Source organism: Protomyces lactucae-debilis, assembly GCF_002105105.1.
Source record: "Protomyces lactucae-debilis strain 12-1054 chromosome Unknown BCR37scaffold_28, whole genome shotgun sequence".
NCBI classification, from domain to species: Eukaryota; Fungi; Ascomycota; class Taphrinomycetes; order Taphrinales; family Protomycetaceae; genus Protomyces; species Protomyces lactucae-debilis.
In genome coordinates, this window is record NW_024468020.1 from 40,016 (window position 1) to 54,811 (window position 14,796).

Genomic DNA, 14,796 nt, shown 5'->3' on the forward strand with positions numbered 1-14,796 from the left:
TCCACTTGTCAGCAAGGGGGAAGTGCAGACAGATCTTGGCTTGCAGTCAAAAATATGCTTAACAAGCATTCTAGTCTAGCGGTAATCTTGCAGATAGTCGAGCTTGCAGGCATTGAATGGAACTCAGCGTGGCATCTGCTCCCAAATAAGACTCAAAAGCTCTTCAAGCAGTTGTGGGGATAAAGCTCTAATTTGCTCCAGTTCCTCGTCACCCAGAGGCGAGCATTTGAGTAGTTGCGAGTAAAATGTTTGAGCCGGTGACGTGGAGCCCTGAAGTTCCTCTGTAGACGATGCCAGAAGACGCCGTCCACCAGCCCTCCTCACAAGATCTCTGTAAGTGTTCATGATGAAATAAATAGTTGGGAATGCGAACGCGCAAGCAATCTCGGGTTTTGGGATGAAGTCTTTCAGTGAAAGGGAGGTAAGGTTGAATGCGATGACCACCCTTGGAGGTAAACCGTAGCGAACATTTTCTGTCGAATCGCATGCACTGAAGCGCCAGCCGTTTGCCGGTCTCGACCACAGTAGCCTGGGTGTGGCAATCCACGCATTGAGCGAAAGGCGCAAGCTCATCTTATACATGCTGCACTTCGTTTCCGCACTTGGTAGTTCAGTTGGCTGTTGCCACTTGTACCTTTCAAGGGGCCAAGCTGGCATTTGAGAGGGATGGGTGTGGTAAGTGCGCGCGATTGTCATCAGCGCTTCACAGTGGCATTCTTCATAATACTCTATGGCCTCTGGGACGCCATTGAAGATAATCGGAGTTTCGTTGAAGATCCCGAGAGAAACAAACTTGGGCATCCAGTACACAACCTCCCATGGGGTCTGAGAAGCTCTGCTTTGCCTGTGAATACAATATTCCGGCGTCCTCTTGACAGCCCAGATGTGCTCTTGAAGTCTTGTACGGCAAAAGGTCTGACACGAGTCCGGTGTTGGCGGCTTGAGAGTATCGAACAAGGTGATTTTGAAAGTAGGCGTCAAGCAAGGAGTACTTGAGTTCTTCATGAATGCGTATGGGTCGAACCCAAAGGAGGTGACCAGAGCAAAGCCATACAGTAAGATAAGCACTGAGCGGAGCATAGCAGAAAGACGGGCCTCTTGAGGGGACTTGAACATTGAGTAGCTGGGTCGGTGTCAAGTTCATTTGCTCGCGACTCAATTGCAAAGGGTTTTTCTAGCAGGCCCCTGGTTCCACCTCAGAAATGAGCGCAAACCTCCTGAATGTGTGGCACATGAGGTTGAGCATTCACAACGCTGGATGCCGTAGGCATTGGTGGATGACAAGGCAGGCAGACTGAAAGATGTTGGCAACATCTGCGGGAAGATAGACTGTGTGATGTACATATCGGCAGCTTAATGAGCCGGAAGCGATTGTGCTGTAAGTCATCTTGGGAAAAGGGGGCCACGGTCTTGTTGATGCACTCACAATAAATTGCTGCCAAGTGCTTTTCATGAAAGCAAAAGGAGATCATAGGCAACCTACTGCATATGTGTACAACACCGGACACATTGTTGCAAACTTCCCCTTTGCTTTCATGACACCATGATAGTGATCCCACTGGTTCACATAGACGTGAGCGACAGCCAAGGCAACAAAGTATACAGCTTGTGCAGAAGACCACAATCTTGTCAGGAACATCTACTGGCATGAGCAAAAATCGGAGAGCATGCTTCAGAGCTAGCGCTAGAGCACCTGGCACGACTGCCTGTCTATTATGCTCCGGACCCCTGCAGCTGCCCTGATGCGCTCATTTGTCTCGAAGTTCGAGACTCATGAAAAGCGACTGTTGGAGAACGTATAGCCGTCTAGCCAAGCTGACTACCTCCGCAAGGCACTATGTCAAGACAGGCTCGACTGGCTATTCTCCTTGGGTCAGGCATTGTGCCAGTTAAGACACGTGCTCCCAATTTTGTGTCGTTGATTGCAGACTTGAGTTGACAAGTGGCCCAAAGAGAAAGTGCCGCAGCAATGGCCGCCAACAAGAGAAGTAGCTCCAGCGTAGAGTGGTGCCTGGCAATCGGCACGGTCAAGAGGCTCAGCGGCAGGTAGGATATCCTGCAGGCAAGTCCATCTGTCTGTGGCGTCAACGGAGGATAGGTGTGTTCAGCGGACTGTTCAGGAGAGTCCTCTTATTCGACGGTCTCAAGCGGACGTAATCAGCGTCTCCTGTGTCTCTCACTAAGACTGGAGGACAGGTGCTCAGCTCATAAGCTCTAAGTTGGTGTCTGACCGGTCAAAGAGTGTGCTCAAAGACGCTTATTGTGTGCTTCAACGACTCGGGTGTCGTGGACTCCGCTCGACTGAGACGGGCATCTATTGAAACGCTTTGCAACACGCAGCAACCAGGATGGTGAATGGCGTGAACGGTGTTGCTGCATCCAAACCTGCTGTACAGCTAGAATCAACCAAGTCTCAACCGCTGGACCTGAATACGGTTGAGCGGCGGCATAGCTACACAAATGATGCGCCTGCGAGAGAGCGTCTCTTTGGCTTGCAGACTGCTCCTACATACCGTCCTACGCAGCAGGAATTCACCAATCCGCTCAAGTACATTGAAAAGATTGCACCGCATGCAAAGCAGTTTGGCATCGTCAAGATCATCCCGCCAGAAGGGTGGCAATCGACTTTTGCTGTAGATACAGAGGTATGCACTTCCTGCCTCAATAGCTGCCGCTAATAACAGACATTCCAGTTCCGCACGCGCAAGCAAGAGCTCAACTCGATGGAGGCAAAGTGCCGAGCAACGCTCAACTATGTTGATCAAATTTTCAAGTATCATACGCAACACGGTACGCCGATACGTGGTTTGCCAATGCTCGATGCGAAGCCGATGGATCTCTATCAGCTCAGAGAAGTCGTCGAGAAGCTCGGCGGCTACAAGCTCGTCAACAACAGCAACAAATCGCCGAATGTACAGAACTTGTGGGGTGAAGTCGGCAAGCATTTTGGCTTTGCGGATAACGCAACTATGTGTCTGTCCCTTGCGAGCAACTTCAAGATCGCATATCAACGCTACATCCTGCCTTACGAGACCTTTCTTCAACGCGAGAAGGGCAAGCTCTCAAACAACAGCACGCCCGTGAAGGATGGAAAGGACATCAAAGATGTCAAGATGGAAGAAGCTGCTTCGGCAAGCTCGCGAAGCGCATCACCCTCAAGACCGCCTACATCAGTTTGCCCTGCAACGCCACCCCGGCAGACATCCATTGCCGGGTCGGCTCCTCCATCTGCGCGCCCACCAAGTGCTTCAGAAGCAGAGAATACAGCCAGGACCACGCGCAACAAACTCAAGCGTGCAGCACAAAGCGACCAAGTCCCAAGTTCCCCCTCGAAAAAAGTTGCAACTGCAGGACAACGAGCGAAACCAGGCGAGAATTGCGAAACGTGCGGTAAAGGCGATGATGGCGTGCATATGCTTCTGTGTGATGGGTGTGAAGCTGGGTATCACATCTACTGTCTTGACCCACCCTTGCTTGCTGTGCCGAAAATTGACTGGTACTGCTCGCGCTGTCTTGTGGGCACGGGGGAATTTGGCTTCGAGGAAGGTGGTGTTTATTCACTTCATGAGTTTCAAACAAAGGCGAACGCCTGGAAGCAAAATTACTTCAAGTCACAAGATGCCAAGACGGAAGAGAGCGTATCCAGTGTCACTGAGCATGATGTTGAGAAGGAATTCTGGCGACTTGTGCAAGACGTCAATGAGACTGTTGAAGTGGAGTACGGTGCAGACATCCATTCTTCCACCCATGGCTCAGCATTCCCTACACTCGAGAAGGATCCAAGAGACCCGTATTCTGCCGATCCCTGGAACCTCAATATTCTCCCACTCCTCGAAGATTCGCTACTTCGCTACATCAAAACGGATATCAGTGGCATGACAGTACCTTGGTTGTATGTGGGCATGTGCTTTTCTACATTTTGCTGGCACAACGAGGATCACTACACATACTCTGTCAATTACCAGCACTTTGGTGAAGCCAAGACTTGGTACGGTATCCCTGGAGCGGATGCACAAAAATTTGAGGATGTGATGAAGCAGGAAGTGCCAGAGCTGTTTGAGCAGCAGCCTGATCTGTTGCTGCAGCTCGTGACCATCTTCTCCCCGGAGCGGCTCGTCAAGAAGGGTGTGCAAGTGTATGCCTGTGATCAGCATGCGAATGAGTTTGTCGTTACCTTTCCCCAGGCATATCACGCTGGCTTCAATCATGGCTTCAACCTCAATGAAGCCGTCAACTTTGCCATCCCAGATTGGGTCTCGGAAGGTCTGTCCAAGGCTTGTGTCGATAGATACCGCTTGTTTTCACGGCATCCCGTCTTTTCTCATGATGAGCTTCTCTTGACTGCTGCAGCACACGACAGCACTATCCGCACAGCGCTGTGGCTTGCTCCTGCCCTATCAGAAATGACGGCACGCGAGCTGGACCGCCGCAAGCAACTGCGAGCCATGTATCCAACCATCACTGAAGAGTTGTTTGAGGAGGACGTGCAAGAGGAAGACTATCAGTGTGGCATGTGCAAGACGTTTTGCTATCTCTCACAGATTCGCTGTCAATGTACCGATAAAGTTACTTGTACCGACCATTTGGAAGATTTGTGCGATTGCGATCCAAACACGCGGACTATCCGCCTACGGTACAGCGATGATGCTCTTCTCAAGTTGGAGCAAAAAGTGCTGGAAAAGAGCAAATTGCCCGGTCAATGGCGCGACAAGTTCTTCGCACTGCTCAAGGACGAGCCACGGCCACAATTAAAGACGTTGCGTGCGCTGCTTTCCGAAGGCGAGCGCATCTCTTATCCAATCTACGAGGTGCGTATGCTGAGACAATTTGTCATGAAGGCCAACGACTGGACAGAAGAGGCTAATGGACTCATCTCAAAACGCAGTATCAACACGAACCGCCGCAAGTCGGAGAAGGGTAAGAAGATGCAAGCTGCAGATCCTAAAACACTGCCTCGACAGCCTGAAGTCGTCGTCAAGATGATTGAAGATGGCAAGCGTCTAGCGTTTGACTCTCAAGAGATGGAACAGTTGCAAGCGAAAGAGGTGGCTATTCGCGCGTGGCGCGCTGAAGCCCGTTCTCTCATGGCGATGCCGCAGATCTCAATTGACAAGTGCGTCAGCATCATTGAAAGTGGGCAAGCACTCAATGTTGATTTGCCAGAGGTGCGGCAATTCGTCACCTATGTCAACCAACTCAGATGGCTCGAGCGTGCGCGACCTGCGTGGGAAACTCCGATACCCTTGCAGGATGTCATCGCCATGTGGGAAGAAGGTCAATCTTGTGGTGTGCCCACTGAAGCGCTCGAGATGCACCGCCTCAAGCAGCGCAGAGAGGAAGGCGAGGCGTGGGAGGAACGGGTTGCTCAAGTGCTTGCGCAGGAAAAGACGTCGCTTGAGACATTGACTGCTCTGGCAAAAGAAGCTTCTCTGCTTTGTGTTAAGCCAGAGACCGTGGCGACCATCAATGCCATCGTTGCGAAAACGCAGGATGTGCAGACACAAGTTGCTTCAATCATCGCTAGAACACAAGACCCTGATTGGCTGCAGCGGCCAACGGCCAACGAGTACAAGGAACTTATGGAAAAGTTGGATTCTCTGACTGTTCGCCCAGCCGACAGCGACAGATTGCCACAGCTCTATGGCAAAGTGAATGAATGGATTCGTCGGGGCAAGCGTCTCTTTGGCAAGGCGAACGCACCGCTCGATATATTTGGTCTCCATCTGGAGTACGTGTTGAGGCGCAACAATGCGTGTCTATCGCTCGAGGATGTGCCGCGTGATCCCGTGGAGCCCAGTTCCCGGGAAGCATCGCCAACTGGCAATTCGTCACAAGAGATGCCCAAGTCGGACATATTTTGCATGTGTCGACAACCGGAGTCTGGTTTGATGCTAGAATGCGACGTGTGTCATGAATGGTACCATGGCAAGTGCCTCAAAGTGGCCAAGAAGGATGTGAAGGGTGACAACAAGTACATTTGCCCGATTTGCGACTGGCGCATTCAGATACCCCGACCATCTCATCGCCCAAAGCTGGAGGACATGCAAGAACTCGAGCGTGATGCGCGCTTTTTGCCCTTCCAGGTCGCAGAGCTTGAGAGGCTGCAAGAGATCACTGCAACGGCACAACGCTTCAGGGACCGATTACAACCATTCCTCGCTGCATATTTGGTATTGACATCTGCTGAACTACCGACGCTCAAGTTCTACCTGCGCAAGCTCGAAGGTGCCGAAGTCCTGCTGCATGCAGAGACCAACTTTTTCCGTCGCAAGATTCACGAGTTTCACCCTATTGCACCAATGCCACCGCCCGTCATTGCCGAGTCCAAATCTACAAAGAAACCGCGGCTTTCCAAAAAGAAACGCGAGGAACTTGAAGCTGCTGGCATTGACCCTGCTCAGCATATTCAAGCGACACAAGACGCTCGGCAGGCTATGAGCAGTGCGTCGCCAAGTCGGCCTACGTCGCCTCCACTGCATCCTGCTTTACCCTCTCGCTTGAGTCAGTCGAATGGTCCAGTCTTTGTTGGAACGGTGTTTGAGACACAACCGACGTACACAGAAGATGGCAATGCCAGCTTTGCGAGTCCCGGTGCAGCATACCAGCATGCCAGCGCAATGGCAAGCAGTTACGAGTCTGGCAGTGCGTCTCCAGCAGCCAATGCTTTTGCGAAAGGTAGCAGCTATCTTGCGAATGACTATGCACACACGCAGCATTTGCGTGCCGATATGCAAATGGCCAACAGCAGCAACTTATTTGCGCAGTTCGATCATCAAGGCATGTCTGCGGATATGATGAGCGGTGTGATCAAGACGGGCGCGAATGCCTTTAGCTATGTGGATAACAGCACGCACCACAATCACGAGGACGATCAAGCGGCAGAGCTACTGGCTGGCTTCTCGCGCGGCGAGGTAGATGGCAAGTTGGGTGGTCAATATGAAGGCATGCACGATGGCGATGATGCCATGTCGGAGTTTCTCAATCCTTAGGCTCTCTTTGTATAGGACATTAAGATGCTACGAGTGTTGTCACTTCAAAGGCCTGCAAGACGGGCCGTTCCCCCATTGCGCGTTGAAGTTCTTGCGGCAAGGTCAAGATGCCCACAAACACGGCATCCATGCTCTCCCGAGCCATGTGAATAAGGGACACGGCCGCTTTCTGCACCTCGCCCGCTTCAACAAGCATACCACACCGGACGAGTCCCATGACGAGTTTCCGTGCATCATGACGGACGTTCGACTCGAGTCGCTCCATGAGACGACGGATGGAGTTGACGAGGTACTCTTCCTCCCAAATGGTTCCTTTCTTACCACGCGCACGCTGCCGTTCCATGCGACGCTTGGCTTTGCCTGAACGTCTCGACATGCTCGTACTGCCCGTTTTGCCAGTGAGATCGGTGTACCGCGTGAACATCGAATGCTGTGTCGAGGAAGTCGCATCGGTACCGGCAAGCGAGACATTATCCGGCGCACCACTCTGCTCTGCATCCTCGCCGCCCTCTCGACCATCGAAATAGTCGTCTGGTTGGTCGAGACGTTTTTGACGGACCTCTGCTAGACGTGGCAATTGTGCTTCAAGCTGTGACTTCATCTCTGCGAGCAAAGCACTGATGTGGCTGAATCCTTCGCGCAGGGTAGGCTTGACAAGTTGATCGATACGAGCGGCAGAACCAGCGAGGAGCAAGCTGGAAGTGAAATCAAAAGCCTGGCCAAAGAAACGAATGGCAGCGTCTGGGTCATGTAGCCAATCGCGGTACACGACAGCTGCGTCCGTGAAACGTCGTTGTTCAACGAGATCATCTGCAAGTCGCTGTGCAAGCGTCTGCGTATCGAGGTCTGCCAGCAGTGCAGTCTGCAATGCTTCTTGCCAATGTCCTGAGAGTGTATAGCAATGCGATGCTTCAGCTCGCTTACCCACAAGCTCAAACGCTGCACCGGCTTCGCTGAAATCACGCCGCTCCTCCAACTCTTGAGCATACGCTGCAACAGCAATGAGGTAACGTTCGCGGTCTGATCGCAGGGCAGCCAAGCATGTGTCCCATAACTGATGCAGTCGTATGTAGCGTAGTGCTTCTTGCCAGTATTCAGTTGATGGGGTCATGGCCAGCAGACTGCAGAGTGCTTTACCGTACCGCTCGAGATGATCGTCTAGCGTGAATTTTTGTCGAAGCGGCGTGAGTCGCTGGATGGATTGCAGGAATGGAACATATTCGCGTGGATCTTTTTGACTTTGCTGAGCGAGCAAGAGTGCCAATTTAAGGTCATACAAGCCTAATGCTCGTTGATGGAGTTGATGCGCATCAGCGAGGAAACACATGTGTTGGATGGCCTCTTCCCGTTCATGCTCCCGTAATGCAGAAACCAATAAGAGCGCCGAGTCTGGATCCGCGGGCTGTTTTGAGAGGTGCGCCGTTAGGATACTGGTGAGATGGGTGGATCTGTACTTTTCTTGTAGGAGCGTGAGCATTTGGTTGCAAATTGTCGATACTTTGTCAGGCACGGTGTGGGCATGGACGGGCGTGTCTGTGGGAAATGTAGAGAGATACATCGTATCTGATACATTCTCCGCCTTGAGTGCACTCAGGAAAATATCGAGCTCCGAGGCAGTCTCGAGTGCTGCAACAAACTCATCCATCTGCGACAAAAACGCCAACAAGTCATAATCACACATGATGTTTGGATTGATGCGATGAATCTTTGCTTTTTGCCACGCATGCCGCCAATCGCCTGCATCAATGGCTTTGCGTATACCAGCCAGGACGAGGAGTCGTGGGTAGACGGTCTCGAGATTGCCGCGAGGTGCTTGTAGCGTCACTGAATCTGCCGTCAAACACGCACAAACGAGCAATGAGCCGCGATCGATTTGTCTTGAGCGTTCATCACTGCTTTCTGCTGCTGGGAGGCGTAGGGTTTCGGTGGAGTCTGTGATGTGGATGAAGTGGAGGTGTGTTGTGGTTGTGTACGCGAGAAGTCGGCCGAGTACCAGGTGAGACGTGACACCGCTTGTCAAGTGACGCTGGTGTGCGTAGAGCTTGCCTCCGTCAGACAGACCGAATGCCATTGAACCTTCCGGCCTGCTTGAGACTGCAAAACGTGGACAAGGCTCTGGGAATGCTCCAAAGGAAGTGAGTGCGTCGCTGTAGAGTTCCAGCTTGCCTTCGGTTGTCTGTACAATACAACCATCGCCGGCTGCTGTCATTGCCAGGCTTGGCACAGCAAGCGAGATTGTCTGAGCGGCTGTGTCGTTTTCTTGGCCTAGGTCTAGTAGTTCTGAGGAAGACAGTAGGACAATCACACGACCTGTGCTTGTCAAAACGACTTGCAAGGGCCAGACGTGCTCGGGACAGGTCAACGGCAACGACGAGACAAGGGCTCCAAGGGAGAGTTCTTCGATGTTGAGCTTGTACAGTTCCACAGAATCAGCATACAGAACAGCCATCATGCTTGCATCTTCCCGGATGGAGACATGTCGCGGTGTCCCTTTTTGTAGTGGTAGTGTGGCATATGCCATGGGAGGTGGGACGTTAGCGAGTTTAATGGGCGTCAAGCCCAGATTCGCACCGTCAATCATGCAGACGAGTCCGAGATCATTGATGAGGGTTGGCTGTTGAATGAGGGTGTCTGACTTGAAGGATATTGCATGACATGCTGAGTCGGCGAGAATGTGGCAGCGCAGGGGTTCCTCCGGATGCCATTGAAATCGCGAATGTGCCGTTTGAGGAACAGGCAGAAGGGCTTTGAGGGAGTAGTGATAATTTGAAGCAGTGTACAGTTCGACGCTATCGGCATACTGCACAGCAAGGACGGTACCGTCAGCGTTCCAGTGGAGTCCGTTGACGCTGCTTGACTGATTTCTCACAGTAAATTCACCATGTCTCAATCCATTCTTTTCGAAAAAGATGACTTGCTGTAATGCTTGCGTCTTTTGCACACTCGCAATCACTGCACCGTTGGGTTTCCAGGAGAGAGGCTGCGTTTGATAGTCGACCGCCTCCGAGGTACTCTCGAGAATGCCTTCGCGTGAGTACACACGAATGACTCGACGATCGTGCTGCACCGAGGAATGCGCTAGCCATTGACCATCGCCACGCCAGCTTAGCTGTACAGATAAATCATCCTCTTCCGCAAGACAACCAGCGTCGACGCGTTCAGGAAGAGTTGGATCGCGCGGTGCGTGTTTCCCACGGAACTGCGTTTCTGCACGTCCCCAACCAACAGAGACTTGATTGGCGGATTGTCGTAGGTCGCTCCTTGCGAGGCTACATTCTGCGAGTGTTTCAAAGGTGCGTGTGAGGAGGGTGAGTTTGTCTTGTGTTGCTAGGGCAATGATGTCGCCGTCTGGTGACCAGCTTACTTGCAAGATAGCTGCATCGATACTGCCAATAATATCTGCAGTGCCTGTCTTTGTCTCAAAGAGGAAGATGTCGCCTTGCCGTGAAAAGACACAGAGCTGGTCTTCCTCCTCCAGGTAGTGGATATGGATGGCATCTGCATCGCGTTCAAGTGATGCAGCAGAAACAGCACCTAGTGCTTGATAGGTAGGTGAGATTTGCTCGACCACAAGATCTGGCCCATGCTTGCCTGCCACGATGACTGCATCGTTCATGTAGCAACTGCATCTTGGGTCTTGAGCCTGCACAGCATGAGCTTTGTAGCTTGTTTGAATGAGATTTCGCATTTTGGTAGATGAGCTTAGATATAGCAGAAGAGAGTCTGTTTAGCACATTCTATGTAGCACAGCAAGATCAGACCTCGTCGTAACCAGTCGTTGTTCTACTTGCAGGCTTCTGGCGATGAAAATAAAATACACGTGAGTTGATCCTCGGCGGAGGCAGCGACCAGTGGAAAAGAGAGTCAAGGCTGCAGCAGAGTACACAGACAACAGAGCAGCATCATGTTCAAGGCACAGAGACTCGCTACCCGTTCTGCACGCCAGTTCTCGACATCGACTGTTGCGCGCAGTGGACACTACCCCGAGGGACCGCGAACGTAAGTCACCCCAGGACAGTCAGCATGAGAAGTGATTGAGTGAGGATATATGGCCATGCCGTGTCTCTGCTCTCTTCAGCTATACTCTCTATGTTGATGTCTATGGCGATGTAATCCAGTGCATGCATCTAATGCTGTAGCAACATCCCCTTCACGATCTCCAAGAGCAAGCCTGTCTTTGCAACCAAGCTCGCCCTCTTCTTCGGTGAGTGCTGCTCTGTATCGACTGTGTCTGGTGCTGACTCTCTCCTCTAGCAACTGGCTTCTCGATCCCGTTCCTGTCTGCGTACTGGCAGCTCTCGAAGAAGGATTAGACGGTGATGTAGCAGCATTAGTAGTCTCATCCTTCTCTCTCCTCTCCCTCTCTCTCTTCTCCCTCTTCCCTATTGTCTCTCCTCTCTTCATCCTCATCCTCATCCTCCCTCCCTCCCCAGGCTGGTGCTAGCTCACCACCACTCCCTGACCCCCAGTGACCAGTCCATAGCTCCCATAGCTCACTGCAGCCAGCGTGTGACATCTTTTGCTTTTTGCGCAACCAGACACTCACAAAGCAGCTCAATCACAAAGAACTCGTTAGTCTATAGACCCCGGGTAGCCAAGGCATCGTCATGTTTGACGACGATGCAGATGCGTCCTTTGACGTCTTCACTGCACAGCCAAACGCACCCACGAAACAACGCTCCAACAATCGTGGCGAGAAGCGTGCTAGCCAGGGCGCGTCTACCTCTGCCATCGAGCCAACGACAGAGACCTCCAAGAAACGTCCGAGACTCGATGCAAGCGTACATACACGAGCGGAAGAAGTCAAAGTGACCGATGCCTTTGATCAGGAAGCAGCACGCAATGTTGCGCCTGTTGGCGGTGATGCAGCGTCAGGGGATGCACCGCTCGTCTTGAAGCATCAAGTCAGGCATCAAGTTGCCTTGCCGCCGGATTATCCCTACATCCCCATCTCACAGCATCAAAAGCCAGAACACCCGGCAAAGGAGTATCCCTTCACGCTTGACCCGTTCCAAGCAACCGCCATTGCGAGTATTCAACGCAATGAATCAGTCCTCGTGAGTGCGCATACGTCTGCTGGAAAGACAGTGGTGGCAGAGTATGCCATTGCGCAATCACTCATGAACAAGCAGCGTGTCATCTATACCTCACCCATCAAAGCCCTCTCCAATCAAAAATACAGGGAGTTGCTTGAAGAGTTTGGCGATGTGGGTTTGATGACGGGCGATGTCACCATCAATCCAACAGCATCGTGTCTCGTCATGACAACCGAAATTCTCCGGTCCATGCTCTATCGCGGTTCAGAAATCATGCGCGAAGTGGCGTGGGTCATTTTCGATGAAATCCACTACATGAGAGACAAAGAGCGGGGTGTTGTGTGGGAGGAGACCATCATTCTACTGCCAGACAAGGTACACTATGTCTTCCTCTCCGCCACCATACCCAATGCCATGCAATTCGCGGAATGGATCGTCAAGACGCACTCTCAACCGTGCCATGTCGTTTACACAGATTTCAGGCCCACACCCTTGCAACACTACCTCTTCCCAGCCGGTGGCGACGGTATCCACCTCGTCGTTGATGAAAAATCACACTTTCGCGAAGACAACTTTCAAAAAGCCATGGGCGCATTGGTGGAAGGTATGGGAGATGACCCCGCAGCCATGCCAGCCAACAAGAAGAATGCGAAGAAGGGCAAAACAGGCAAAGGCGGCGTCAAGGGACCTAGCGATATCTACAAGATTGTCAAGATGATCATGGTCAAAAACTACAACCCCGTCATTGTCTTTTCCTTTAGCAAGCGGGAGTGTGAGTCGCTCGCCTTGCAGATGAGTAAGCTCGACATGTCTGACGACACGGAACGCGATGCCATTTCGAAAATCTTTACCAATGCCATGAACTCACTCGGTGAGGCGGATCGCAAGTTGCCACAAATTGAGCATATCCTGCCGCTCCTTCGACGAGGTATTGGCATTCACCACTCGGGTCTCTTGCCAATCCTCAAAGAAGTCATTGAGATTTTGTTCCAGGAAGGCTTCATCAAGGTCCTCTTTGCAACGGAAACCTTCTCCATTGGTCTCAACATGCCTGCCAAAACGGTCGTCTTTACCGATGTCCGCAAATTCGATGGCAAGAGTTTCCGTTGGGTCAGTTCAGGAGAGTACATCCAGATGTCTGGTCGTGCAGGTCGTCGCGGACTGGATGATCGAGGTATTGTGATTCTCATGATTGATGAAAAGATGGAACCACCCGTTGCAAAGAATATGCTGAAAGGTGCAGCAGATCGTCTCGATTCTGCCTTTCACCTCTCATACAATATGATCCTCAATCTCATGCGCGTGGAAGGCATCAGCCCAGAGTTTATGCTCGAGCGCTGCTTCTTCCAATTCCAAAGCAACAGCTCCGTTCCCGAGATGGAGCGTGACATTGTCAAGCTCAATGCAGAGATTTCCGACTTGCAAATTGAAGATGAGCAGACGATTGCAGAGTACTATGAACTGAAGAGCAAGCTCGGCGGATACGCAGAAGATATGAGGCTCGTTATGAATCACCCATCCAATGCACTACCCTTCTTGCAACCCGGTAGACTCATCAAAATCAAGCATGCCGGGCACGATTTCGGCTGGGGTTGTGTCGTCAACTTTCAAAAACGCACCAATCCCAAGGGCGTCTCGGCGCCGTTCTCACCAGAAGAGAGTTATCTGGTGGACACCCTACTTTGGATCACACAAGACTCATCACGCTCACAAAAGAAGGGCGTTGAAGATGATATTCGGCCTGCAATCGGCGATGCACCCGGAAAGATGGACGTTGTGCCTGTTGCCTTGAGTGCAATTCACGGCATTGCGCACATTCGCATCCACCTACCAAAAGACTTGCGCAGCGCAGATCAGCGGCGTACCGTCCACAAGTCCATTGCTGAAGTACAACGACGATTTCCTGATGGCATTGCGCTGCTTGATCCGATTGAGAATATGAAGATTGCCGATGATGCCTTCAAGAAGCTCATTCGAAAGACGGAAGTCCTCGAGGCAAAACTCTTTTCAAATGCACTGCATCACTCACCCAGGCTCACCTCACTCTATGATCAGTACGCTCATAAAGTGGCCCTCCAGACTCAAGTCTCTACGCTGCAGCGCAATATTGCAGCAGCGCACTCTGTCATGCAGCTCGATGAGCTCAAGTGTCGCAAGCGTGTCTTGCGTCGACTCGGCTTCACAACGCAAGAAGACGTCATTCAAATGAAGGGCCGCGTTGCTTGTGAGATTTCAACAGGCGACGAACTCTTGCTCACTGAAATGATCTTCAATGGTGTCTTTAACGACCTGACGCCCGAGCAATGCGCGTCGCTTCTCTCTTGCTTTGTCTTTCAGGAAAAGAGTGAGGAAGTGCCCAAGCTTCGAGATGAATTGGCGGGACCCCTTCGCATCATGCAGGAAACGGCGCGCAAGATTGCAAAAGTCTCACAAGAGAGTAAGCTTGCCATTGTGGAAGACGAGTATGTCCAGAGCTTCAAGCCGGCACTCATGGATGTTGTCTTTGCGTGGTCCCAGGGCAAGTCATTTGCGCACATCTGCAAAATGACAGACGTGTATGAGGGCTCTCTGATTCGTGCTTTTAGGAGACTCGAGGAGCTGCTACGGCAGATGGTCTCTGCCTACGATGCCATTGGCAATGAAGAAATGAGCAAAAAGATGGAAGCTGCCATCAAGACGCTGACACGAGACATCATCTTTGCAAACTCCCTGTACCTATGAGCTGTATGTAGCGAGCATCTGTAGCGAACTGTAGCATTTACCATTTCGTC

The 14,796-nt window shown here is 51.7% G+C and overlaps 5 protein-coding genes across 5 annotated transcripts; 3 read left to right on the top strand and 2 right to left on the bottom strand.

The window, feature by feature from the left end:
- Positions 1–123: 123 nt before the first annotated feature.
- Positions 124–1,116, bottom strand: BCR37DRAFT_389792 (uncharacterized protein; the record flags this gene model as incomplete). The annotated part of the gene is made up of 1 exon (XM_040870773.1): positions 124–1,116. The coding sequence occupies one exon, from the start codon at positions 1,114–1,116 to the stop codon at positions 124–126; it is 993 nt and encodes a 330-aa protein (XP_040722130.1).
- A 777-nt stretch (positions 1,117–1,893) lies between these two features.
- BCR37DRAFT_195862 (PLU-1-like protein-domain-containing protein) lies at positions 1,894–6,999 on the top strand. The gene is made up of 2 exons (XM_040866341.1): positions 1,894–2,645; positions 2,685–6,999. The coding sequence occupies exons 1-2, from the start codon at positions 2,349–2,351 to the stop codon at positions 6,987–6,989; spliced, it is 4,602 nt and encodes a 1,533-aa protein (XP_040722131.1). The 5' UTR covers positions 1,894–2,348; the 3' UTR covers positions 6,990–6,999.
- On the bottom strand, positions 6,988–10,777 carry BCR37DRAFT_384244 (IKI3 family-domain-containing protein). The gene has a single exon (XM_040870198.1). The coding sequence runs from the start codon at positions 10,675–10,677 to the stop codon at positions 7,009–7,011; it is 3,669 nt and encodes a 1,222-aa protein (XP_040722132.1). The 5' UTR covers positions 10,678–10,777; the 3' UTR covers positions 6,988–7,008.
- A 116-nt stretch (positions 10,778–10,893) lies between these two features.
- BCR37DRAFT_401238 (cytochrome c oxidase subunit VIIc) lies at positions 10,894–11,302 on the top strand (the record flags this gene model as incomplete). Its single annotated transcript, XM_040871827.1, has 3 exons — positions 10,894–10,988; positions 11,129–11,193; positions 11,244–11,302. The coding sequence occupies 3 exons, from the start codon at positions 10,894–10,896 to the stop codon at positions 11,300–11,302; spliced, it is 219 nt and encodes a 72-aa protein (XP_040722133.1).
- Positions 11,303–11,596: 294 nt separating this feature from the next.
- Positions 11,597–14,746, top strand: BCR37DRAFT_352466 (rRNA-processing arch domain-containing protein; the record flags this gene model as incomplete). The annotated part of the gene is made up of 1 exon (XM_040868130.1): positions 11,597–14,746. One exon carries the CDS (start codon positions 11,597–11,599, stop codon positions 14,744–14,746), a length of 3,150 nt encoding a protein of 1,049 aa, XP_040722134.1.
- Between the last annotated feature and the right edge of the window lie 50 nt (positions 14,747–14,796).

Excerpts from the sequence above, each read along its gene's own strand:
- BCR37DRAFT_195862 (XM_040866341.1), top strand. The coding sequence starts at position 2,349 with ATGGTGAATGGCGTGAACGGTGTTGCTGCATCCAAACCTGCTGTACAG. Across the intron at positions 2,646-2,684 it reads CTTTTGCTGTAGATACAGAG|ACATTCCAGTTCCGCACGCG; the intron begins GTATGCACTTCC and ends CGCTAATAACAG.
- BCR37DRAFT_384244 (XM_040870198.1), bottom strand. The coding sequence starts at position 10,677 with ATGCGAAATCTCATTCAAACAAGCTACAAAGCTCATGCTGTGCAGGCT.